The 26,325-nt window shown below is 34.2% G+C and overlaps 2 protein-coding genes across 4 annotated transcripts; one reads left to right on the forward strand and one right to left on the reverse strand.

The window, feature by feature from the left end:
• Positions 1–1,267: 1,267 nt before the first annotated feature.
• LOC105787908 (hypothetical protein) lies at positions 1,268–8,183 on the forward strand. 2 transcript variants are annotated; one of them, XM_052625448.1, is made up of 7 exons: positions 1,268–1,586; positions 1,748–1,823; positions 3,202–3,253; positions 5,467–5,581; positions 5,665–5,735; positions 5,891–6,003; positions 7,005–7,093. In XM_052625448.1, exons 1-6 carry the CDS (start codon positions 1,363–1,365, stop codon positions 5,983–5,985), a joined length of 633 nt encoding a protein of 210 aa, XP_052481408.1. In that variant the 5' UTR covers positions 1,268–1,362; the 3' UTR covers positions 5,986–6,003; positions 7,005–7,093. The 2 variants fall into 2 exon arrangements, with proteins under 2 accessions (XP_052481408.1, XP_012469967.2); XM_012614513.2 differs by lacking the exon at positions 5,891–6,003 and adding an exon at positions 7,860–8,183 and having other exon boundaries at positions 1,274–1,586; positions 7,005–7,092.
• A 580-nt stretch (positions 8,184–8,763) lies between these two features.
• Positions 8,764–17,078, reverse strand: LOC105787907 (pentatricopeptide repeat-containing protein At3g18110, chloroplastic). 2 transcript variants are annotated; one of them, XM_012614512.2, is made up of 4 exons: positions 13,396–17,078; positions 13,090–13,290; positions 12,149–12,239; positions 8,764–9,491 (listed from the first exon to the last, which is right to left on the reverse strand). In XM_012614512.2, exons 1-4 carry the CDS (start codon positions 16,953–16,955, stop codon positions 8,961–8,963), a joined length of 4,383 nt encoding a protein of 1,460 aa, XP_012469966.1. In that variant the 5' UTR covers positions 16,956–17,078; the 3' UTR covers positions 8,764–8,960. The 2 variants fall into 2 exon arrangements, with proteins under 2 accessions (XP_012469966.1, XP_052481401.1); XM_052625441.1 differs by lacking the exon at positions 8,764–9,491 and having other exon boundaries at positions 13,070–13,290.
• Positions 17,079–26,325: the final 9,247 nt, after the last annotated feature.

Raw genomic sequence — 26,325 nt, forward strand, 5'->3', positions numbered from 1 at the left:
AAATATGAAAATTTATAGACTCAACCATCGGTAAATGGGGTTTTGAAACCACCATTTTCGATAACAAATTCATACAATAAACAATAAGCAATAAAGGGATCATTACACCTTATAATATGCTAACTCTATTTGATGTATACCAACTAGTTTTACTGGACATTAATCATTTTATACAAGTATAGACATTTATATAAACAAAACAAAATCAATAATTAACATAGAAATGTGAGATTTTAGGTGAATGTTCACTTGTTTCTTACAGCCTTATTTGCTTCAAGAATGAACATCCAATACTCAGTTTAGCAATAACATCCAATTAACAATCATAACAAGTAATAAATCAAACACATGATATACAAACAAAACAGTGAACCATGCTTCAATAATCCGATACTCGCTACACTATAACGAAACTAATTCGTAATCAACTTTGAATGCTTCAAACATGATGTTGATCGTTTTAAATCCTCAATATCAACCCATATATAATTAAAAATACAAAACTTTTCTTCTTACCAACTATACTTAAAATTTATTTTCTTTCTACTTTTCATTTCTTCCTTCTACTTTTTCACTCAATCAAACACATTAGATCACAAGAGCCTTGAATCATTAGCTTGATAGGTGCTTGGAAACTTGTTTAGATGGAAAATAAATAAATAATATTTTTTATTTAAATTTAATTATAAAATATAAAAAAAATTGAACAATAAAATTCGTTGTTCCGATTCAATTTGTTATCAAGTTTTACAGCCTATGCATGTCAATCAAGGTTCGAGGTTGACACAATTGGTCCAATATCAGGTTTTCCACACATTTAGCATTAGGATCCGCTAATTTAATTTTTTTTAAAATGTGTTTGGTAATTTTATTAACTTTTTAATTAATATAAAATTTTTCAACAAAAAAATGTTGAATAAGATAAGTAGCTAAGTAGCTTACATCTTCTTCTTCTTGGTTAAAAAGTAAGATATCCAAACTATTATGTTTAATTTTTTTATAAAAAATATATAAAATAAATTAAAACAGTAATAGTAATAACTAATAAGATTGAATTTAAGAAATAAATAATTTTGAAAAACAAAATTAAATTTATCCAAAGGAATAATTACATTCAATATTTAATTTTATTAAGAATATAAATTCATCACTAAATTTTTTTTATAAAATTACAAATATATACATATAAATATTGGGCCAAGGCATTTTATTTTTTTGAGAAGTACCCACAAACATGGATGAAACAAATAGTAAGCCCAAACATAGAGAGGCAAACCCAGAGTTGCGCAGCGAACATTGACCCTTCTTTCCTGGTAAGGGGAATCTGGAAACCAAAATATCAAAAATTCTCTTGGGTTGCAAATGTACGTTTGGATGGCTCAATTGGTTAGAGCATCACCACCACCAGCCACATCACTCTGCTTTCATCCAAAACTATTTTCTCCATTCCCCAGAACCAGGATGGCAGTCAATCCCACCAACACATCACCTTCCTTCAACTCCAGGAAGCTTCCGATTTTGCTGTTTGACATCATGGACACCATTGTTCGTGACCCTTTTTACCATGACGTCCCTGCCTTCTTCGGGTAACTGGGTTTTTCATCTCCCTCCCCTCTTTCTCTTTTTTAATTCTTGTTTCGAATTGTGTTTGTTGGGTTTTTATCATTTTTTTTTTCATTTCAAACCAATATAACTGCCACTGCTGGCGATAGTTTTTGAAGTGATCAAAGTTAAATTCGATGGTCAGAATGTCTTTGAAGGAACTAATTGAATGCAAGCATCCAACTGCATGGCTTGAGTTCGAAAATGGGGTGATTGATGAGGTACACCTAGATTAATAATGTGGGAAAGTTATATTTCTCTAGATTTTATTGACTAAAGTAGTCTTATGAGTAAGTGTTGGAAGATCTTTTAAACTGTTTGATTGAGGTACCTAACAAATTATAATATTTCTTGAAACATGTTTCACTTGTCAATTTTTTTAGGATTGATTGCCATTTCAAGCAATAAAAGCTAAGTTGGATGTTTATTCCTTTGAATTTTTGTACATAAAGGCGAGTTGAATAGAGTTCCGTAGTAACAGCTTTGACCTCAAGCTGTTTTGTGTACGAGAGGCTTGAAACCATCCCTGAGCTTGAATAAGTTTCATTTTATAAACTTGATCTTGACTTAATTAGGATCAAATATCTTAAAGAATATGTAATGTTATTTGTTCTATACCATTCATTTATTCAGACACACATAGGCCCTAAAAATAATAATATTATATATATATTATAGTACATATAGATGATAATATATGCATTTTACTAAAAATATACATTTTTAAATGCTTTGTTATCCCTGCCGGTGTTTGAGCCTGAACTTGACTTGGCAGAGGAGGAGTAGAACTTGACTATTTCCTGAGTAGCTTGCACAGCATGTTGACCCACTTACAACCCGAGTTGGTGACACTGCATTAGTTTTGATTTTTCTTACTTCCCATCATTGTTGTCTTCTTACATCTCCTGCAAAATATCATTTAGCTGTTAAACACAAAATGAAATGGCCCTTTGTAGTCCTTTTCCTTCGTCTTTGATGTACTTTGCTTTCTGATAAGTGGATATAGTAGCTAAAACGTTAGTCTATTAACAATATTTCTCTAGGCTTCAGCTAGTGAAGCTTGTGTACACAACCGAAGCATAACACACCACATATCTGTTGCCTTTAGATTAACTATCAGTACATTCATTGATTATTATTTATATTCTTTATTGTCCAGTATCCTTATTAGTTTTATGCCAACGTTAACCTATCCATAACCATGATCCTTTATTATATTGACCTGTATAGTTGATTCTTTGACAGAAACCTACTAGACCTTGTAAATTTCCAGTCCACCAGAAACATACTATTAAAGGATTACTTGATCATTGCGGTTTCAGTTTCACATTTATAAATGGAACTTTTGAATTTATACTTTATTACTGTACTTTCTACTGCATTTTTTAGCAATATAATTTGTGACTGAAAGCATGTAAAATAATTCCATGCCTTTCTTCTATGTTTAATATCCCCTTTTTCTCTTTTGCTCCCTTTCACTTATGGGCCTCTTCATTGCTATATGACTCATCTTTAAGACGTTGCTTTTCTCTTAATTTTATTGCCTTGCTGTTTACCTTCTGGTCTGGAGTGTGAGAAAGTTATCTTATTTCCTTTCAGGAGGAGCTAGAAGGAAAATTCTTTAAAGACAGAAGACCTTTTGATTTGCAAGGTTGGTTTTGCATTTGTTTTCATGATGTTATTCTTTCAATCCATTGTCTCGAGGCTGATTAGCATTTTCATTAGATATAAGCAAAATATGCTTGATTTTAGTATAAATTCTCAAATAAAAATGAAATTAAATATTTTGCATTGTTAGGGGCAGATATTTGTTCCATTGAGCCATTTTCTTAATCTTTTTGTTGCATATGACACATAGATTCCTTTTCCATGATCTTTTAGTTCCACAATGCTAGTTTTGATGGTGTCTATATAGGAAACCTACGTTGCGTGGTATAGAAACGTTTATTGCTAACTGTAAAGAAAAAGGTTTAAGGATGCGCACATATTGACAATGTGGGGTTTGGAGATAAGAGTCTACTTAAGAAGTATGTTCAATCACTTCTTGGAATCCTGAAGAAACTGGTTTCACTGTTAATGGATTGATGACATCAACCTAAGAGAAGTATGGGAATTTTGATATTAAAGAAGGTAGAAAAGAAATGGGTTGTGTTTGCTAAAAACTAAGCACAGCAATCATAGTTCTTAGGCTATTCTGGGGCCTTATACTATAATTGTGAATAAAAGAGCCAAACCATCAGGGTTTCTGGTGCTGACTATGCTGTACTGATGTGGTTTAGGGGAGAAAACAATAGCAATTAAAAGAATTAGAGCTGAACAAACGAATAGGAAAGATGGAACTCTAGAAAACTTAGGTTATAGAAAACCTCTAACTTTTCTATTAATTCAAAGGAAATAATCAGAATAATAATTATGGCTGTAAAGTCTAAAACTTATTTATATAGGATTTCTCTCTTGCAAGTTTCTAGGCTTACTTGCAAATAAAGTTTTATTCCTAACACTAGCTTCAAACCCTAAAGATAACTAATAACCCTAGCCATCTATAATACATCTAATACTTAAAATAAATATTGTGAAATAAACTGAAATAATAAAATATTATAATAAAAATAAAAGCTGCTGCGTCATGAACTCTTCAAAGAAGGGTTTAGTTCGTTGAATATGAATGCCTATGCTGATATAATGCATGCATATCTCAATAGATAGTTGAGTGGTTATGTAGTGTTGGCATAGATGCCACTGCATGTTGATTCAAATATGTGCTTTATTGGTTTTCAATTCTGGATCATGCCCCAATTGATTGAGACAAAGAATTGATAATTTGCATTTATTCAGCTGTATTTTTTGCCTATGTTTTTCATAGGCATGTCTGTCCTGAAACATTGTCAAAATTTCCTCCAATGAAATTAGGACATACATTTATTAGTTACCCTTTTTTGCGTTTCAACTCTAAGCAAAAGGAAATAACTTTTCTTTGAAACAAATAGTTTAACCAGCCACAGACACATGTAAAACCTATGATATCATGTAAAGTTACTAAAATAAATTTGGTTTGCACACTGTTGATATCATAAAAATGCCTTTTTTTGGCAGAAAATGTGTAGGAGAGTCGATATATATATGTTGTTCTGTGCTCTTTTCAATTTTAGTTGGTAGTGAGGTTTATATATATATATATGTTGCATAATGATAATGGGATCGTACCAGAGCAGAGAAATATGCATTCCTAAGTGAGTTTGAGAGAGGTGGAGGGAAAGAGAAATATGCACACTGGTCCCAGTGATTGAGTTTCTAGTCTCTAATTACTTGAAAGATTGATGCAGGAACTAGTGTGAAATGTATCAGATGTGGTAAATAACTAGTAATTCTTGGAGTTATATTGTTCTAATCTTAATGAATGTAATATTCACTATTTCTTGAAATAATGAAAATGTATCTAATAGGTCTATGGTTTGCCTACTTATTTTTAAGTAATATTAAGAAAATGAAAGAAGCGAATATTGATTTGTAAGTGAAATATGATCTTTTGAAGTGTAAATATGAATAACTGTTCTTGTAATTAAAATTTAATGAACTAATCAAATGTAAAACTCAGGATTGTGCTTTGATTTGTTTTACCCTTGAGAACTGTACATGGAAGGTGGAATCAGGTAAGCTATTACAAGTGCATTTCCAGTCAGGTTTAGAGAAAGATTTTGCATTTCTGTTTAATACAAGAGGAAACTATGATTGCAGTCCAATAGATTTCAAAAATTCTTTCTTCTTTGTATTTCCTTTGTAATATGTTTGCCCATGAATTTTGTCTAACATCTCCATGTTGGCCTTCCTAATTGTGTTTAGGTGTTAATTTCACTTATTTTTCAGGCCTCAAGAATTGTATGAGAAGAGGATATTCCTACATAGATGGAGTTGAGCAGTTGCTTCTGGACTTGAAGCAAAACAATTATGAAATGCATGCTTTTACAAATTACCCAATCTGGTAGGATGGAACAGCTCTCCCGATTCCTTCTGATTTGGTAGTTTACAAATTGAAGATATGTAAATGAGTATATGTTTCTTCAGGTACAGAATAATCGAAGACAAGTTAAACATTTCAAAGTATTTATCCTGGACATTTTGTTCGTGTATGTATGGTATGTTCAAGGACTTAGTCTCTTTGCAATTAGAATATTTCTTCCGCACAGAAGGATGTCTGCAATTTTTAGAACCAAATGAAGAATTTCTATTCTATATTTATTTTTATTAGTTTCAAGTTCCTAAATTCATTCCCTCATATTTCACATTATAGCTCTAAGCGGTATGCAGGAGGATGATTTTCTTGCACTCTTTTTTCTTAGAAAAGAGACCATAGCCTTAGGTGGGGGAGAGCAATTGGTTTTTTAGGTCGCTTCAGTCAGCCAGGTCGGTTAACTGACTTTATATTATATATTTTTTATAGGTTATAAATATATTTAAAATTAATTAATATATATTACAATTGGTTAATTTGGTTGGTTTGTTTGTGAAATTCATTAACCAATAACCAACCAAATTAACATATTTTAACCGACCACATAACTGACTTGGACATACTAATTTATTTAACCAAAACCAACAAAACTGAAGGTGTCGGTTAAGTCAGTTTGCACCAACTTTTGCTCACCCCTAGCCTTAGGGGAGCTGGGAAAGGGGAATTTTGCAAGTGCTAAGAATTAAACCAGCCTTGCCCGAATCCATCTCCTAAGGTGGGTGAACCATTAGGGCTAAACCCAGGTTCCTCACTCTTTAATCTCCTTTTCGCTGAAGTCATGATAGAATACCTAAGCCAATGATGAACTTCATAATCATTAACCTTGCTGATTTACTCCCAGATGGTAGTTTATCAGCATTATATGTGTTATGCATCATGAATGGTCTGAGTAAAAGAGTCTACAGCTAGTTTTTGTTTCAACCGAAAAGGTAAGGTCCTTAGTACCTTCTAGTTTGTCTTATGCTAATATGGGCTGCTCTTTCCATTTATTTTATTACAAGTGAAACGGCCGCATTTTAATTTTATTCCGTTCCATGACATTCTTTTGTGCTATAATTGTCTATCCAAAGTGCTACCTTTTTTTTTACTTACTGTTAAATGGTTAGCTCCTCGTTATTTGTTCATTATTACTGCTTGCAGAAGCAAGTCAGCAGTCATGTTTCTTCTGTTCATTCGAAGAGAAATGATGCAAACATCTATTTGTCTCCATCACAAGATTTTCCTTTTATTTTTTCTGTCTTCCTAAATATTTCAATGTTGTTTTAACACTGTACAACTGTCAGTAATTGTGCTTTAGAGCAAATATGTACATCTAGAGAATGTCAACTGCTTTCTTCTGACTATCATGTATCTCTTTCTGCTTAGTGAATGATTTTGTCTACTGTGCATCCAGGAAAGAGGAAGCCTGATCCTGATTTCTATTTGGCTGTTGTGGAACATCTTAAAGTTGATCCAGCAAGCTGTATATTCGTTGATGACAGGTACCATCCTTGCCACTTTACTGCTGTGGAGGCTTTTGTAATAGGATATAAAAGCAGAAGTAGATGGTACAAAATGTATTCAGGGGAGGGGGGGTTGAAAACATATTAGATGTTGCACCTTGTGTTAAAACAAGATGATGTTCTCTAATTAAAATTATGTAAACAGTTACGGATTCTCTATCTCATGCCTATGCATGACACATGCATTTGTTGTTTCAAGACCACATGGCCTCATGTGACTATAGGGTTGCGTGGGAGTTTTCTGTTAATGGGTCTGTCTGTGCACGATCATTCTTGTCTAGCATTTTTATCCAATGCATGTGAATTTTAAAAAAGTTATATGTGTATATGTATATGTTAATTTTTTAAGACGTTTACAACTGTTTATGGCCTAATCTCTATGTGCCACGTTTTTGGGGGTTCATGTGTATGAAAGCCTAGTGTGCCTCTAACAAACCTAAGACAGAGAACCATTTCACATCATAGTCTCACTCTAGCTTCTCGAGGTTTGATTTCCAGCCCTGAAGTTGGAAATCCTAAATTCTAAATATCCTTTTGGACCGAAGTACCTGTGTTATCCGGAGTCATTGTATGATCTTCACTCCAATCATAGGATTTTCTTTGAAGGAAAGTTTTATCTTTCTCTAATGCTTTTAAGCCAACAAATTTCATAGAACTCAGTTCACCAACATCACATGCATATATATCATTCGGAGACTTGTACATTAACACCTAAGTAGCCTTTTTGCTTACTGACATGTTGGCAGGATAAAAAACGTTGAGGCTGCTGTAGGAGTTGGCATTACTGGTCTTCAATTCAAGAACTCAGATTTACTACGTCAAGATCTTCTACGGTTGGGGGTTGACATTGCAATAGATGCACAGTGAGGATCAGCTTAAGGCTGCAGAATGAACAGACATTGTGACCTCCAAACTTGCTTTAAACTATATTTACATTTTGTCCATTTTTGCTCTTCTGCCTTCTTAAAATTTATCCATCACCCTTATCTCTTGCATACATACATATCAAAATATTTCATTCTTTTTATCAAGTATCCTTTGAATAAATGTACGATATTGTGATTTCAAAAGTTTTGTACTCTGTATCGTACAGAAAATAGGAAAAAAAAAAAAAGCCTTCACGATTTTCATGGAATAATCATCCTTAATGACCTGTTTTCCACTGATTTCTTTTTTCTTTTTTATTTCACATAAAAGTTGATAAAAGTACCATAAAAGCTCCTGTACTAAGAATTAGATTGTATATTATACATTTTATTCAAAATAGGCAAATTAGTGCATGGATATTAGATCAAAAGCAAAGTCGTGCTTTTTGTTTAAAATTTCATCTATTTTCACTATTAAAACTGATGTAAATTACACATGAAATGTTATGTCTATCTTATTTTGACATACAACGATCAAATTTAGCAATAGAAATAGATATAATTTTTAACAGAAAGATTAATTTATTCTTTGATTCAAATTACAAAGATTAATTTGTGCATTTTTTAGCAGAGATAAAATGCAATCCCAACTCTTACAAATATCTCAACATTACTTTTACCTATAAAAATCAACTCGAACATAAATAGCTTGTAATCTAGTTTCATCAGGAAAAAAAAAGTCAACAGATTAGTGGCCTGGTTAGTCACTTGGGAATTAGCTCTGTTTAACTCTACTAACAGTGATTAGATAATTTCTTATTAAGGAACAAAGATTTAAGGGCATAAGTATTTACAATGCAGTCAAAACTCAAGGAACAAATATTTGAGGGCATTAGTATTTACAACGCTGGCATCAAAACTCCAGAGTAGCAAAATAGAGGTAAAATTGCCAAAAAAAATTAGTGAAGTTATGCCATTTTTTTAATTAGGATTTGACAAAGGTCTCCTTATAAATTTTCTCTTTCTGAGTTGCTTCACCACCCTTGTTCTTTTGCTCCCAACTTTTGACTTCAGCTTTTCTAACTTTTCCTTACCTCCCTCTATATCAGCTTCAATGGCTTTCTCTCTTTTCTCATCAGATAGCAAAGCCAGTCTTGCAAATTTCTTTGGCCTCACCAATCCAAGTCTCTCAGTTATGTCCTTGAATGCAGGTACAAGACCGCGTCTAATGAAACATCCTTCAATCAGTTGCATTGAGTTCAGCTCCGGGAGAGATGGGGCATTCTTCAATTCAAGGTCCAAGCAGAATGGTGAGTCCTTCAACCACATCCTAAGGGAGTGAGCCTTTGCTACAAGGAGACCACTGCGTGTTTTGCAAGGAAGAAAAGGAGAACCCATCTCCCAAAGGCACGCCTTCAGTGTGCTGTTGAGGGAAACCATGTTGTACTCCGATGTCCCAGTTATTAGAACAACTGATTTCGGAGACTCCGGATACCCTTGTAATGAAGCATCCTTCCATATGAAAAACATTGCTAAGTTAGAAATATAATGATGATAAATGAAAACCAAGATGGGAACAGGAAATAGAATAAAATGTATTAAACTAAATCAACTTCTGTAATGTCCTTGATCTTTCTGCAGTAAACTAAAATGGAGGCAACCCTTAAGTTTTAACCTTCACTAGTTTGCTGTTCAGGGTACCATTCGGAATCACAGGCAAGCTGGTAATCAATAAACTCTATATTTTCTTATCCCCGATTTAAAATGTGGGACTTAATTAAAAAGTCTAATTTTTCTCAAAATTCTCATCACTCTCGATCTCAAATAAAACCAAATTTATCTTCATACCATACCTTGCTTGCCGCTGTACGGTAACTTCCAGTTCCTATAAAAATGAAGCCCAGTCTTCCTCATGTCATACATGTACGTCTACCTTTACTAGTCCTACCAGAGTTGATACGGTATGTATAAACCCAAATTACATCTCTAACTAGTATCGGAGCTTAATAGTGAAAACTAACCAAAAAAAGAAAAATCTGGTGTAAATACAAAGTAAAAAGTAAACTTAAAATCACCACTCAATAATCAATGAGGTACATAAAGCCTTGAATTTCAGCATTAAGCAAATTTTGCAAGTCCAGACACCATAAAGATAAGCACATAACAAGGCCAGACACCATGAATATCTTTTATGTCAACCTTAAGCTAGAAATTTATCTTCACAACAGCTACATTAGCATCAACAAGGCCACCATTGTAGAAGCAATCATTTAAAGGATATCACATTATTTAAGTTAATGTCATATTAGCCATTAAACTTCAAGAAAACATCCAATATAGTAAATGAAGAAAATAAAAATATACAATGTAATACATCCACTTTGATTCTGTGTATCAATTCACCCACGTATAACGGGATCATCATTGGATAAAAAATAAGCCATAGATATAGTCCCTAAGAAAGTTAAAACCGCAGCTACTAAACGGTAGTGCTATGAATAGGATCAAGGTATTCTAGCCAACTTTTGACCTACAAATGCTCTATTGGCAACATAGTCTATCAAGGCTCGCATTTTATGATGCTACCAGCATAAAGATCAGCACTGTATCAAGGATCAGTCATAGTCAGTAAGAAAGACTGCAGCTACTAAACAGTGGTACTGTGCATAGGAGTAAGGTATTATAGCTGATTTTTGACCTACAAGTGTCCTCTTGAGTACATGGTTTAGTCAAGGTCAGACTTTTATGAAACTGTTCTACTGTAAGGATCAGCACAGGATCAAAGACAAATCATAGATAGTAGTCTGTAAGAAATAAGAATGTTGAAACGACAGCTGCAAAATAGCAGTATGTGCATAAGATCAAGGTAATCTAGCCAGCTTTTCACCTTGTGGAAATCTGGGATTCATATTCCAAGAATCTTAGGATTTGGTCAGCTAAATCGAAGGGATTTGAAAGACTGAATTGGAGGACAGCTAGTTAAATCTTTATTTATAGGAGAGACAATAGGTGAGATTTTCTTGTGTTAAAGTTTACTTTTTTGTGTCTTCTCCAGCCAAGTGTCACTGCACCAGGTTGAGGAACATCAACTGATTTGTCCTCGTGAATTTCAAGCAATTGTCTCAGAACCATACCGAACTCATTAATGGCTGCCTTTAGATTGAGCACCAAGTCAATGGATTTCTTGGCGCTCAAGAAAACACCAAGTCTAGCAACCAGAACATCGAACTTCCTAGAGTGTTGATGGAGAAGGGGAGAGGAAAGAAGTGCAGATCTCTGAGTAGGCATAGGGAGGACAAGTGGGTAAATCCAAGATGGTCAAATTGTGATGGCTGATGGATGGGGATGAGTAGGAGATGAGGAAGGTGGGGAGACAAGAGAGAGGGAGAGAGGAAAACTGGGACCCATAAAAGGGATCGCGATAGAGGTGGAGGATGGATTTTCAGGTAGAACCGGTGGCAGTGTCTACAATGGATTCAGGGGTTAATGCCATTTTCGATGAGGTCGAAACTGGTAGGATGGATTTGGGGTAGGCCATTTAGTTGTTGGAGCAAGAAAGGAAAGGGGAAGAAAAAGAAAAAAAATACATAAAATAAAAAAATCTGAAAGTTCTAATTCTAATTTTCAGAATAATTTGATGTCTTTAATTTCAAACAATAAATTTGAGAAATATAAGGAAAACATTTAACTTTTTTATTCAATTTTGAAATCTAAAAACAATTATAATTTTCTATTTAAATTTTTCCAAAAAATTTACTTTAGAGAAGTTTGTATTCTAATTTTTCAAAAAGAAAAAGAAACCTTCATGTGACACATCTGCACCATATGGCTGCAACTGTACATGTTCAAAGGTATTTGTCTTGTAACTAGCCATTTTTTACGCCTTATATCATTATCTTACAGGTGAGAGTCACGCTAGCAATTTTACAAACAGTGTTGAAGTGTTGGATGAATTCATACACATCATCAAAGCAGAGGTATCATATTGCTCTTTTCTTTTGTACACAAACATTGAATTTTCATTTTCATTTTCCTTTTTGAAGCATAGGACTAAATATGACATTATCCCTTATTATTATAGATAGGTGTGGCTTATATGTTGGTAAGGTTGCCCCTGGTAATTTTTGAAAGTTCAAAAAGAAACTAAAATAAAGGTTAAGAGAACTTACCTGCATATGATCAAGCCACAAAGTGAGAGCAACAAGAGCAGAACCAGCAGATAACTTTCTGAAATCAGCACCCCAGTCTTTATCAGCTACCCTGAATAAGAAATGCTATAATGATTAAGGGAAACAAATTCGGTATGTAATATAATTGTCTAATTTTGCATTAACTTCCTATCCATGATTATGCATATGCATAAAACAGTCCTCTTTAAAGTATTACAAAATCCTAGAACTCTACATTTGCGTCAAAGTTCATTTGCAGTTTCAGTCCTTTAATATGACTGGATCTGCATTGATGCAAGCTATTTCAGACCAGTGCTAACATCAAGATAAACTGGAGGTTTTGAGTTCCATGGAAATATGCTCACGATCTACAACGGTAAAGACAGAAACCAAGTCTAGGCTCTATAGTGGTCTTTGGGTGCTGAAATCAGAGAAGCAATCGTGCTATATAGTCGTCGAGAAGCCTACAAATTACATGATTCACATCACATCCAGGGTTTCCCAGGCAACTCAACTTATAAAGGAGAAGGGCACCAACAGCTTAATTACGAACAAAATTTTCTTGTAGCAGCAGCAAGCATATCCTGATACCTAAAGGACTAAGTTCCAAATTAAGCAAGAAAAAAACTTCATTTGACTAATCAACAGCTGCAAACAAACTAAAACTACTTTTGAAGACCTAATAAAAATCTTGATACTCCATCAACCTTCTGGCATAATCAGAAGTCATCAAGGTACACTTTAGTCACGAAACTTAGAATAGATAAATATAATAAAAGTAAATCACATTGGTAACATTTAAAATATGGTCAATATTATAAATCCATGAAAACTCTCTTTTCTTGGACTAGTTTCAAGAACTTTATTGATGTCAGAGTACGGAATCAAAAGAGTTTGGTAAAAAGGCAATGGAAAACTAACCTATCAGTGCCAGAATATACCTGAAAACATCATGTCGATAAATGTTCTTCTTGACTGCCAATTGGAAAACCCAGGAGGCAGTGGCCCGATGCTCAAATGCCCATAATAGATCCACCAAGGAATTGACAAAGTTAAAGGCTGCACTGTCCTCTACAGGTTCTAGCTTATCAAGACAACTTTCTAGCTCTGAAAATAGCAACTCAGATTTTTCTGTCATAAGCCTAGATTCCAACAATAACAATCAGTAAGTGTAAGGAATGAAACAAAGGGAAAGAAAAATCCATCTTCAAGACCATTGTCTTGTTCCTAAAATGAAAATCATATACCTGATAGGAAGATCAAATCCAGCATTACGAAGTGCGTTTAAGAGGACAATGGCTTCACTTGTGTGCTGGGACAAACTTGCAGCCCTGATAAAGCATGTCCAAATTCTGTGGTCTACTTCCAAGCCCTCCATCTTCATCTCCATAAGCTTTTGAATTCCAACATTATAATCTCCATTCTGAAGATAAGCATTAATGAGTGAACTATATGGTAGTGTAGTCAGATTTAATCCTATTTCTTTCAAATTAGCGAGGACTTTTTCTGCTTGCTGTGGCTGTCCAGAGCTTCCATAAGAAACCATAAGCAAGTGCATTGTAGCAATAGTGGGTTTCACTCCAGCTTTTTTCATCATGCTTAACAGGTTTTCAGCTTTGGAATGGTTTCCAGAATTTCTATATATTTTCATCATTGTATGATAGAAAGAGCGGTCCAATTTGTAGCCTTTCAAAAGCAAATCGTTGAACAATTCCTCAGCTTGTTCCAACAGTTCCTGCTTGCCAAATCCTGAAATCAGACTTTTAAAGGTGTCTAATTTCGGTTCTAAACCCACTTTCCTCATTTCATGCATCAGAGATAATCCCTCTTCAGGTCTACGATCTCTGCAGTACATTATTATCAAAGTGTTGTAAGTGTCCTCATCTGGTTCAAGTCCAGCTTCTATAATCTGTTGATATATCTGAGCTGTCCTTTTGTAATCCTCAATTCCTGAGTATAACTTTAGCATAGAATTCCAAATTGAAAGATCAGGCTTAAATCCTGCTTCTTCCATTTCAGAGACCATTGCTTCAACATCCCTCACCCGTTTACCCTTGCAGAACAGTCTAATCATAATCCTGTAAAGATGCATTGTAGGAAAATACCCTGCAGCTTTCATTCCACTGTATATCTTCTTCACCTCAAAGAGGTTTCCAGCTTCTGCAAATGCATCAAGCATCAGAAGAATAGAACTCTTGCTTATTTTAAAACCCATATCTTGCATCTCCTCGATTACCACATAAATCTCAGACAATCTTCCATCCACAACTAGTGCTTCCAATAGACCATTAATGGAATCTACTGTTGGCGAAGGACCATCTCTCATCATTGTATTAAAAACAGCTCTAGCTCGTTCATAGCAACCGCTTGCGGCATAAGCCTGTATTAAGGCATTCCAGATTTTGCGATCCACATTCATATATCTTTGTCTAACATTGCCCACCACACTTTCAGCTTTCTGCCACAGCTTCACTTTTCCATATGCTTCAATAACATCAACATAAATAATAGAATTGTCAAGCAGAAGACCTTGCACTTCAGCTTGATTAATCAAACAATGTGCCGTCTCAGGGAAGCCCATTTTACAATATACCCTAATCATACATTTCATGATACATTCAGAAGGTTCAACACCACAGAATCTCATTTCAGTAAAAATCTGAGAAGCCTCAGTTAGAAGTTTATTTTCTTCACAGCATCTAATAAGGGACTCATACATGGTAGAACTCCTGCTAAATGAACCAGATTCTCTAGCGTTACTGTACTCCTTCAAGGCAGCATCTAACTGGCAAGCCTCACAAAGTACGACAACTAGAGCTTCAGTTATCAGTTTACTGGGCCCTTCAGTGTGTTCTTTCAAGAACTCAAGTAATTCACATGCTTCTTTGTTCCTGCCAGATGAACTGTATGAACTCAAAATAGACAACAAATTTTCATCATCTAGCGCTTCACCATTACTTATGCCTAATCTCAGCATCTGTACAGCCAGGTCATAGCATTCACCCTTGACAAGGAAAGAAGAAACAGTTTGAAGATTCATACCACAAAGTTCTTTCATGTCTCCAACCACCATTTTAATTTCTTCCACTTTGTTTTCCTTTGTTAGTGCCTGAAGCATCACCTCATAAAGTATATTATCTGGTGTGAAACCATCACGAACCATTTCCTGGTACAGCACCCATGCTTTTGTTATTTCATTACATCTCAAAAGGATATCCAACATGACAGAGTATGCCAGGAAATCAGGTCTAACCCCAGATTTCCGCATGCAATTAAATGTATCCTCAGCCTCCACAGCCATTCCAGTCTTAGCATACCCACAAATCAAAGCACTATAAGTCCGCACAGTAGGCTTAACACCTGCATCCAACATCTCTGACATCAAATTAGAAGCCTCCTTTATCTTATTTGCTTTCCCTAGGGAATCGATCAAGACTGTATATGTTACCACATCTGGACTCCGCCCTGACAATTTCATGTCCTTGTAAAGCTGCAATCCCAATTCATGCTGGCCCTGCTTCCCATACATGTGAATAATTGTATTATAAGTCATCTCATCTCTACCGAACCCCATTTCAATCATTTCTTCACAAATCTCTTTTACCTTGTCCACATTTCCTTCTCTTGCAAAAGCATATAACAATGAATTATATGTGACTGCATCCGGGAAAAACCCTTTAGACTCTAAATCCCTAAACAGCTGCTCAGCTTTATATGCCATCCCACATCTCCCATACACAGAAATCATAGCATTGTAAGTCCATAAATCAGGTTGACAATTATGGCTGTCCATATCGTCAAAAACCTTCATTGTCTCCTCCAAGTTTGATTCCCTAGAACAAGCACTAATAAGAGTATTATAAGTTATTATATCTGGCCTAAGACCAGACCTCCTGACCTCATTCAAAAGCTTGATAGCTAAATCAGGCACCATAGCTCCTGCTTTCAATCTGGCATTTATTAAAGTATTGAAACTCACGAGGTCAGGCTCACACCCTCTCTTACGCATTAAATCAAGCAGTTCCTGCACTTTCTGAAACCTTCCATTTCGTGCATAAACACCCATCATGGCATTATAAACCTGGACGGTATTTCCAACAGCAGGCTCAGCCCTGGTAAAGATTTCAACAGCTAAAATCTCCTGATTGGCCTTCCCCAGCACAGCCAAGATAGTAGCAAGCATCCTGGCATTAGGGGAATACCAGTTCTTCAAATTTAACCACTCATAAACTTCCAGGGCACGTTGCCAGTTCTCCTGACCAACATATTTCACTAGGAAGCAAAAATCGGTTGGTGTCATCTGAACTTTCCTATCATCCAAAACATCAGCAACAAACTGGTCTTGTTCCAACCCCAAAATCCTGTCTGTCAAAAACTTCACTCTTTCTCTCCAATCTTTGGCCCTTTTCAATGCCAGTTTACTCATTTTCTTAACTCTAGTCTTACTTACTCTCCCCAATTTCTCCTGGGTCTCATCGCTCACTTCCAAAGTTTCAGACTTTGAGGACTCCAAAGACAATTCAGCTTCCTTAACAACATGGGTAAGTTGAGGAGAGGTAGGTGAAAAATGGGTTTGACTTAAAGGGTAAGTTTCAGCTAGTTGAATTTGAAGGTGAGGCCATCTCTCAGATGGGGAGGCTCTGCTATAGCTAAATGTGCTGTTATTACTAGTGCTGTCATTTGAGTGTTCATTTGGTGAAGGAATTGAGAGGTGGGAAGAAGAGCAAGAGATAGAGGTGTTCATGCATACCTTTGAAGTAGGAGAGGCAAAGGTTACAACAAGTCCTCCATTGCAAGACATGGCCATGGCCAAGGCCAATGTCCTCTTGCCTTCTCAAAGTTCAAGTCGAGTGCTGCGGAAGAAAACAAGATAAAAGATATTTCTCCCCCATTGCTTTTGGCGGGGTGCGGAGCGGATGTTTATTCTGGAGTTGGGAGTTGCTAGTCGAATAGATGTTTCTGTTTCCCTAAAAGTAGGGTCCAACTTGGTTTGGGTTTAATTGGCCCATCTGACTTCCAGGCCTACAGAATTTCATAAAATTACTACTTTGGTCACTCAAGTTTGAAGATGCTCCTATTTGGTCACTTAAAAAGTTTATTGATGTGTCCTAATAAAAGAAAATGTTATTGATGATAAAAGGAAACCTAATTAGCTTAGGTCAATTTAGTTGTGGAATCCACTCCCGAAAGAGATTTTTTTTTTTCATTTTAGTTTCTGACTTTTCATTTTGAATCTCAGAACAAGAAAGAAAATGAAAAGATTTAATAAACTCGAGGTTTTTTCCTTTAATTGTAGGATGTGACTTTAAAATATAATACATTTAAAACATTAAAATAAATATTTTACAACAAATTAAAAATACGTAAAAAATCTTTATACTTAAATAATATTAAGATAGTTGCAACTTAGCAAGTAAATGTCTCTAAATTAATAGTAAAATTAACAATAAAACAAAAATTATATAATATCTAAACAATAACAATAAAATAGTAGCAATATAATAGCGAAATAGTAGCAAAGCAACAGCAAAATAACTTATTTGGTTTGGGCCAAGCCAAAAAATCCTACCCGAGGCTCAGTTCATTTAGAAAATGGATATTATTTTTTGTCAAAACTTATTTTTCGAATTTATATTTTTATTTAAACCCTCCAACATTTTAGATAGACTTTCAAATTTAAACGAATAATCTAGTACATAATTAATTCCGGTTACATATAAAGAAAAAAAAATTGAGAGCAAAGGCATAGCAGACGACAATAGAAATGCGAATAAAGAAAAGAGAGAGAAATGGCAGCCTTAGAAAAAGCAAAGGTAGTGTTGATCATCAGAGTTGCATAGGTACTTCTTGCAAGCTTTTGAGCAACTCGGTGGTTCACATATCGAATTGTTTTTCCATTGCAATTTATTTCAATTTCTTTTTTGATGGAATTGGAATTTGTTTTGCAGTTGCAATGCCTAAGAAATTTAGGGAGCTGATGAAGGTTGATGGGCTTACAAATGATGAAGTTAAAAAGCCATTTACAGGTTTGTACTACTAATTTAAATCATTAAATGTTATTCACAATAAACTAAAAGGATGTAAATATGATTGTAATACCTCTAATTTGGATTGGCCACGATATCAATCAAACAATGCTATCATTGATGCTCAGAGGCATCTCTAATAATCCTATTGACTATACAATACCTATATTCGATCAAAACAATCCTAATTACTATTAAACATTAGATTTATAAATGCTAATTATAAACCTCAGCTTGCCTACTTATAAACGTGCTAATCTTCGAAACTAGGCTTGGGGTATTGGCACCTTTGAGGATGGTATTGATACCCTATGACTTGAGGTTATATGTAAAATCCGTTAGTTAGATTGTCAGTGATTTTAAATAAGCGGTGTTACACCTTATGCTCAAAGGTATTTATGATTTTTTTTAATACATTTATGGTCATTACGAAACGTGTTATGGTAATAAACAACAACAACAAAATCTAAAATAAAAAAAAATATATGATTTCATTAGCCATTCGAGGGTGACATCACATGATAAACAATATTAGCAAGTCAAAAATAGGCATAAGCATATAATAAGCAAAATGCTCATTCTATTTGACTCGGTTACAGATTACATACAACTCCATTATACAACAACTTATCGAGTCTAAACTTAGTACCATTTTAAACATAAATCACATTTTCACTTCTACGGGTTACTATTTTATTGATTTATTTCAATTTTTATTCATAAGCTTTCACCTTTTACTATTCTTCTATCAAATACACATTTATTAGTCTGTCACTCAATTCCATTATACTTTGCTTACCATAACATTTCATCATAATATTCATTTCCAGACTTAATTATTAGATTACAATACTTTTGACTCAATCCTCATTTCAATAACACATAAATAATTCAAAACATCATACATCATTTATGCTAATATATAGTTTATTTATCCAACTTTTAACCATCATATCCCTATCTCAACCTCTTTTTACTATGCGTACTATCAGTCAATACTAGTTAGCATATGAATCTTGTTTTAAATTCTAAAAGACAAACCATTATTATGTCCATTAGCTACTAAATTCATCTCAATCCGAGTTATAACTCTTTTATCCTACTTTTTACAAGCTACTAAATTTTCATTATAATAAGTAAGCTTTTAATATTCTAAACAACCTTATCATCATGAATTCCGATCATAATTTCATTACGAAATCCATTACAATCTCATTTCTGCTCCCGTAATAACTCAATTTAACTTATGAGACTCAGTTATAAACTTAGAACTGACCTGACATCAAATGTAGTAGTAATTTCAGTCTATTTCCGCACTTAAAGAGCTTGTTTTCTAGCACTTTTAGTATTCATTATTACATTTTCGATATTTAGTAGTTAGTATTAAATATTAGTAAAATAAGTGTTTTAGCACATTTGTGGATGTTTGTGACCTATTAGGTCGACACGGGCCTTAGGTAGTTCTAATTGGTGTAATTGAGTGTGTATGATGATGAATTATAGGCCCAATGGACGTAGGAACATGGGACAAGTGATGCACACGTTGTTTGAGCCGCTAAAGTAAGAGAATATCCAAAGAAGCCTACAAATCACTATCGTGTCACACCATAGGCCTTGCAGGGTGTAACATAGACCCGACGTGGTACCTAAGCATTACGCGGCTATTTTCGTCCACACAGTCAATTTTATACGAAGACCTAGGATGCATCAAAGACCTAATTTGGACTGCCAACACTCTTATAAATAAAACTTTAGGGATTTGATGTAACTAAGTCGTCTTAGACACATTTAAAAACCTTAGTAATTTAGGAGTAGAATTGGATTAAGTCTTCTTTTGTTTTCCATAAACTCTTTATTCTTTCCTCTTGGAATCAGTTTCGGTCCTAGAGTTATTTTATAATATTGAAGTATTCAATTTATTTCTCTTTCACAAGCGACAAGATTTGATTATTCCAGTCGAGAGATCCGCTACTCCGTTCTTCAATCGAAATCAAATCAGGATTATTCTAATCTCTTCTCTCTTCTGATTTATTCATGTTATCTACATGTTTAATTTATTTGATATCATGAGTGGCTAAATCCCTTAGAGGAGATTAACGAATGGATGAGGACATGATTAACGGAGGATTTAGGGTTTTTTGATAGGATTAGTTGGTTTAAATCACGCGTTCCTAAACCCTAGGCTTAACAACCCTAGGAAGTAATTATAGGTTAAATGAGGTCGGAGATAAGTTTTGCCGAGTAAATCGTAATTGATCTTGATTTAGAAAGTGAGGTCGGGAGATAAGTGAGTATCAACCAATTAATAAATTAGTTAGAGGCTGAGAGGTAATAATTGATTAATTAATAGCTAATCCACCCTAAAACCCTAATTTGAAGTTAATTACAACCCCTGAAACGAGTTAATCTTCCTGATTGATTTAATCAATTTAATCGTTTGTGTTTAACTTTTTGTTATTTATTTTAGTATTTAGTTTTCACTATTAATCTCTTTTATGATCTGTCATAATATAGGATTTAATTATTATTTAGACTTATTATTGTAAAGAGATTTTCAATAGATTTATTCCATCCTCCATTGGGTACGATCATCGAAATACTTCCCTATGTTTCGTTGTAACACAAATACTATATTACAATTTGACCTGTATACTTGAGAAAATCGCTGATTTACTTTTATATATGTTTTGGTATGATATTTATACTATAAATGATAACATGTTTATAGGCGGTCAAGTTGTTGGTGCCATTTTTGGGGAGGTTTCAACATTAAATCTAAAAAAGATCTTTACAATTAATAAGACAAATGGGAACGTTAAAGACTATAGATATGATAATTTTATTTATGTTATTTTTAATTTTTGTTTATTCATTTTTATTGGTTTAATTTCTTTTTAATTTTTGAGGTTGTTTATGACCCGAAGTGGAAGCACCCCAATTAAACCATATCTCGATCTTGACCAGATTATTAGAAACCATCATCAATTCATGAACACTGATCCAACTGTGGTCATTAATCAACCTTGAGAGAATCTGCTGTTAGAGGATCCATAAGAATGAAAAGCAAACATCCGTATAGATGCCTCGATGGATCAAAGGACGTTGCACGAATACGCTTTACCTACACTCGATGCGGTGCGAGGTAGTATAGAAAGGTTGGCGATCAACACCAATAATATTGAAGTAAAGACGACCACAATTCATATGATCCAGAACATGTTGCAATTTAAAGAAAACATGGGGGAAAACCCGAATCATCACTTGAAGTGGTTCCTACAACTGTGTGACACCTTCAAATACAACGGGTATCCGATGATGCTATATGTCTTTGGTTATTTCTGTTTTCTCTATGTGATAACGTGGTTGATTGGTTTCGTTAGAACCAGATTCCATTACCACGTGGGATGATTTAGTAGAAAAATTCCTCCATAAATTTTTCCCGATTAGCCGATCCATTCAGTTGAGGCAAAAAATCACCAATTTTAAGCAATATGAAGGTGAATCCTTGTACGAGGTGTGAGAATGTTTCAAGTCGATGCTCCAGATGTGCCCACACCATGGGCTACAAGCATGCCTCCAAATCTAGACATTTTACAATGGTGTTGACGGTAATATTAAATTCAGCCTAGAAAGAGCGATCGTAGGATTTATCATGTTCCACACGTATGAATGAGCCTACAAAATCATAGATGATATGGCTATGAATTCTTATATGTGGCCCAATGAAAGGTTCACATACAAACCAAAGCTTCAAATGGTAAAAGCTATCAACGAAGATAACGAAGATGATCAATACCAATGAATCCTAGAAAAGCTTAATCGTTTGGAGACAACTGTCAAACCAACGAGAGAGAACCTTATTTTGAAAACCAACCAGAAGAAGCGAGCTACATAGGTAATAGGGGTTGAGATTTTTATTCAAACACTTATAACCTCGATTGGAAGGATCATCCAAACCTCAAATAGGGAGGCAACCAATGAGGTGCAAATCAAGGGCAAAACTGACCAAACCCTCATTACCAATCTTTACACTTAGAACAAATATCTATGGGGAATGACCATGCGGCATGTGGTCAAAGATTCGATCGACTAGAGGGGGAGATGCAAATAATGAATATAAACATTCAATAAGTCCAAGCTACATGTGGACGAATTGAATCCCAAATGGATAGCCTTTGCGACCAAATGAGCCAGTTAATGACGATGTTTCAAAAGCAGAGTGACCAAAATATCCTTAGAAATATGAAGATCAATCCTTATAAAGATAGGAAGGGGCATGTAAAGACGATTCTTTTGCGATTAGGAAAAGAATTAAAAATGCCCAACAAGCCCGTCAATGAAGAGGAGAAGGTTCCTGAAGAGGTTGACGAACCCATGGAGGAGGAAGCCAAGCAAAATAAGCCGATTGAGGAGATAGTCGAACTAGTTTCTGATCCAGTTATCGCAAATCCGAGCACAATAAAGGTACCCTTCCTAACATGATTAGAGGAAAAGAAAAAGAGGGATGAGGTAGATTTCATGAATTTCTTAATTTATTTAAAACTTTCAATGTCATTCTGATGCTTTTAGAATTAATCAAAAAAATCCTGAAATATGCCAAATATTTAAAGGAAATCATGGCAAGGCATAAGAAAATGTAAAATGGTGACCGAATGACATTGTTGCCTCGTGTAGCGCTTTAATTGCAAAAAAGATACCTCCAAAATTGAAAGATCTGAGTAGTTTTATGATTCCAAAAGAGATAGCGGATCGATATTTCAGTAAGGCCCTTTGTAACTTAGGGGCCAATATAAATTTAATGCCCCTATTAATCTATCGAAAACTCGAACTCAGGTAACTAAAGAACACCTCGATAACACTACAACTAGTCGATAGATCCTTGGTACGCTCAAAAGATGTACTTAAGGATGTATTGGTCAAGGTACGGGGATTTATAATCCCTGTCAATTTTGTAGTCCTTGATTTTGAAGAAGATTAAGACATCCCTATTCTATTGGGTCGACCAATTTTGGCCACTTCTAAATCGACCATCGATCTCGAACAAAATGAGCTAACTATGAAATTTGATGATGAGTTAGAGGTGTTCAAGTGTGGTCACAATTCCGAAAGTGAGGGATTTGTTAGGGAGGAGCGTTATGTTCTATTCGATTTAACCTTTAACAACCTTGATCAAGGGTATTCTTCCAGTTGTGTTTGTGTAGGTAAGTAGATTGCAAAAGAATGAGATAAATGGTGAGATCCTGATAGGATTGGACTTGGTCAGGTGAGCTACGATGGTTGTAAACGACGAATGAACTCGATGGTGAAATTCAAGGAATTACCGGACATGTCTGATAGCATGACATAGTTGTTAAACCATTAAAATTTAATCAATTTGTAAATATTGTAAATTAGTTTTAATTTTTCATTTGTAGTTAGATTTTAGGATAAATATTGTGTAACGCCCCAAACCCGACCCAATTTATTGGGTCTGAATCTCGACTGTTACTAAACGATATAAATCATTTAACAAAAACAATTTACAATTTCTCATTTATTTTAACATTATTATTTGTAGCTCCAAAAGAAAAGCTTAACATTTGCTAATTTAAATAAAATATATGATACATAACTTATTAAATCAGATTTGATACAAGTCATTACAAGTTAGAAATTTATTTTAAGACAGCCTCAAAAGGCGTATTCAAGATTGCGCCATAAATCCACTGTATGCATAATAGCCCACTCTACCACCATCTTGGCGTACTACTGGCATTGTAAGTACAAGAGTACTTAGTGAATCCCACTATAACCATACCTTTATGAATACTTTGCAATCTTTTATTAATTTCTATGAGTCAACCAAATTCTACACCATTTACTTCGGTTGATACCATCATAGTGTTATCATTCGTATATACGACAGTTATCATACCCTTATCATACTTAATCTTTCATATCTTATTAACTGAGGAATCCTTCCAATCATTTCATAAATCTCTTGTCCCAAAAAACTTACCTAGCAGAACATACCCTTAGAAACTACTTCCAGCAATCCATACCTTAACTTATACTCTTATTTCAAACAACTTCTCACTGACATTATCTTGGGCGGATACATATATATGGTGTAACCTCCAAACCCAGCCTAGACGTTATGGCCAAATCGTGAAAGTCACATGGGACACCTAAACTAGGATTTTATCCTATCAATGGTTGAAAAATGCACCATCTTTTTAATAAAATCATGGTTACCTTTGTTATTTTGAGAAAAAACGTTCATTATTAAAATCAAATCTTTATTAAGTTAGGTTCGTATCACTGGCGTGGTTTTCAGAAATACTCTTTACACATTGTTGCTTTTGAAAAATAACTTTGATTATCTTGATTGTAGTGAAAAATTAAATTAAAAACCCAATTATTAAGTAAGCCAGGTTACATGCATAATCCAATTTCAGTATATAATAATAAATCATTCCCATGTATGAAGCTATGCATGCATAAAAAATCTCCAAAACAGAAATAGTCCCAAACCACAGTCCAAAAACCAAATAAACTTAGAGAATGTTAAATAAAATGAAAATAAAAATAATAGTTTTAAATTGATCCTGAAGTCTGTTGTACGTCCACATGCTAAGTCTGGTCCTAATTTTGTTCATTACCTGAGTAATTTGAAGTAATGAGGTGAGCTAACTAGCTTAGTGTGAGTCTAAACAACAAGGCATTTAGCATATGTTTAAGAATTCACATGTATCATCGAAGGTAGTAATCAAAGTATGGTTCAATGCTTTGCTGTTAATAATTGGAATAGTCTTGTTTTGTAAGCAACTTTTAGCTTTTAAGAAGGGATAAATAGTGGTAAAAGTGTAGACTGTGGAAGATTAAGCTTAGCATCGCATTTTAGTTCTCATTACCCTGATGATATCGAATTATGTCAACAAGTCAAAACTATATGTCATATTTCGTACGAACTAATACAGTTTGTTATGAATTTTGATTGGTATTATGAGGGAATTATGATAGATTTTATGTTTGGATTATCTTAACTACAAGAAGAAAAATTTTATTTGAATTGTTACTATCAGGTTGATAAATTGACTCATTTTTTTAGTCAAAACGAATTATTCACTTGAAGAGATAGTTGAGTTGTATGTATTTGAGTTTATCTCTAGATTCGGGAATAAATTTCACGAAGTCATGGGCAAGTAGACAGACAGTCAGAATGAGAAATTCAGATTCTAGAAGACATGATATAGGGATATATCAACTAGATCAGAGATAGTTAGGAAAATTTTATTATGGGTTAAATTCGTTTTGATAATAGCAGCTATCATACTTGTATTTAAATGATATTGTTTGAAGCTTTTCATGAATGGGATGTAGAACCCTAGTATGCTAACCAAACGGAGAGACAACAAGTTAGTTGAGTCAAAATAACCAGAATTATTATCAGTTGAAAGTTACAGATGCTGATGTGCTAGAAACATCATTTAGAATCTGTTATGAAAATTACGAATTTTAGCTAAACACTATGAGTTAACTAATGTATCTGGAACCTGATGATCTGGGTTTTTCGGTTATGTTTCAACAGATGATTTATTAGGAATTTCTTGATAGTTGTACTGCTAAAAATAAAGCTATTACGGGAAAAACATCAAATTTGTTCAGTCAAGTCAGGTATCTACTTTATTCTCAACTAGATAAGAATTTATTGTTTATAGTAACGTTTCATTCAGACGATCTTGAATATTGATTGTTTGAGTATTATGAAGTAAAGGGTTAAATTGTTAATTCTTTAGAGAATTTTGAAATGTAGAGAAAAATATTCGAATTGATGCACTGAAAAATTCTGAGATTTCATAGGACATATTATATAAGGTTCATGGCATTGTATATTTGATTTACATCAGACAACAACGAAAATGTAAAATGGCTTGAGACAAAGTTACTGGTACTCAGGATTAGAACGTGAAATTTTAGAGTTAATTCGGAGATATATGTTATGTCTTAAGTCAAGATAGAGTATCAAGTATTGTCTGTAATATTACGTTCTGATATGAGTTTTGATTGGGAACGGGTCATGATGGATTTTTTTTATGAACTACCCTTGAAAATGTGAAAGAAAAACTTGATCTGAATAGCTATTATCAGGTGAGAAATTTCGAGGACGAA

This window comes from Gossypium raimondii, chromosome 2 (assembly GCF_025698545.1).
Source record: "Gossypium raimondii isolate GPD5lz chromosome 2, ASM2569854v1, whole genome shotgun sequence".
In the NCBI taxonomy this organism is placed as follows: Eukaryota; Viridiplantae; Streptophyta; class Magnoliopsida; order Malvales; family Malvaceae; genus Gossypium; species Gossypium raimondii.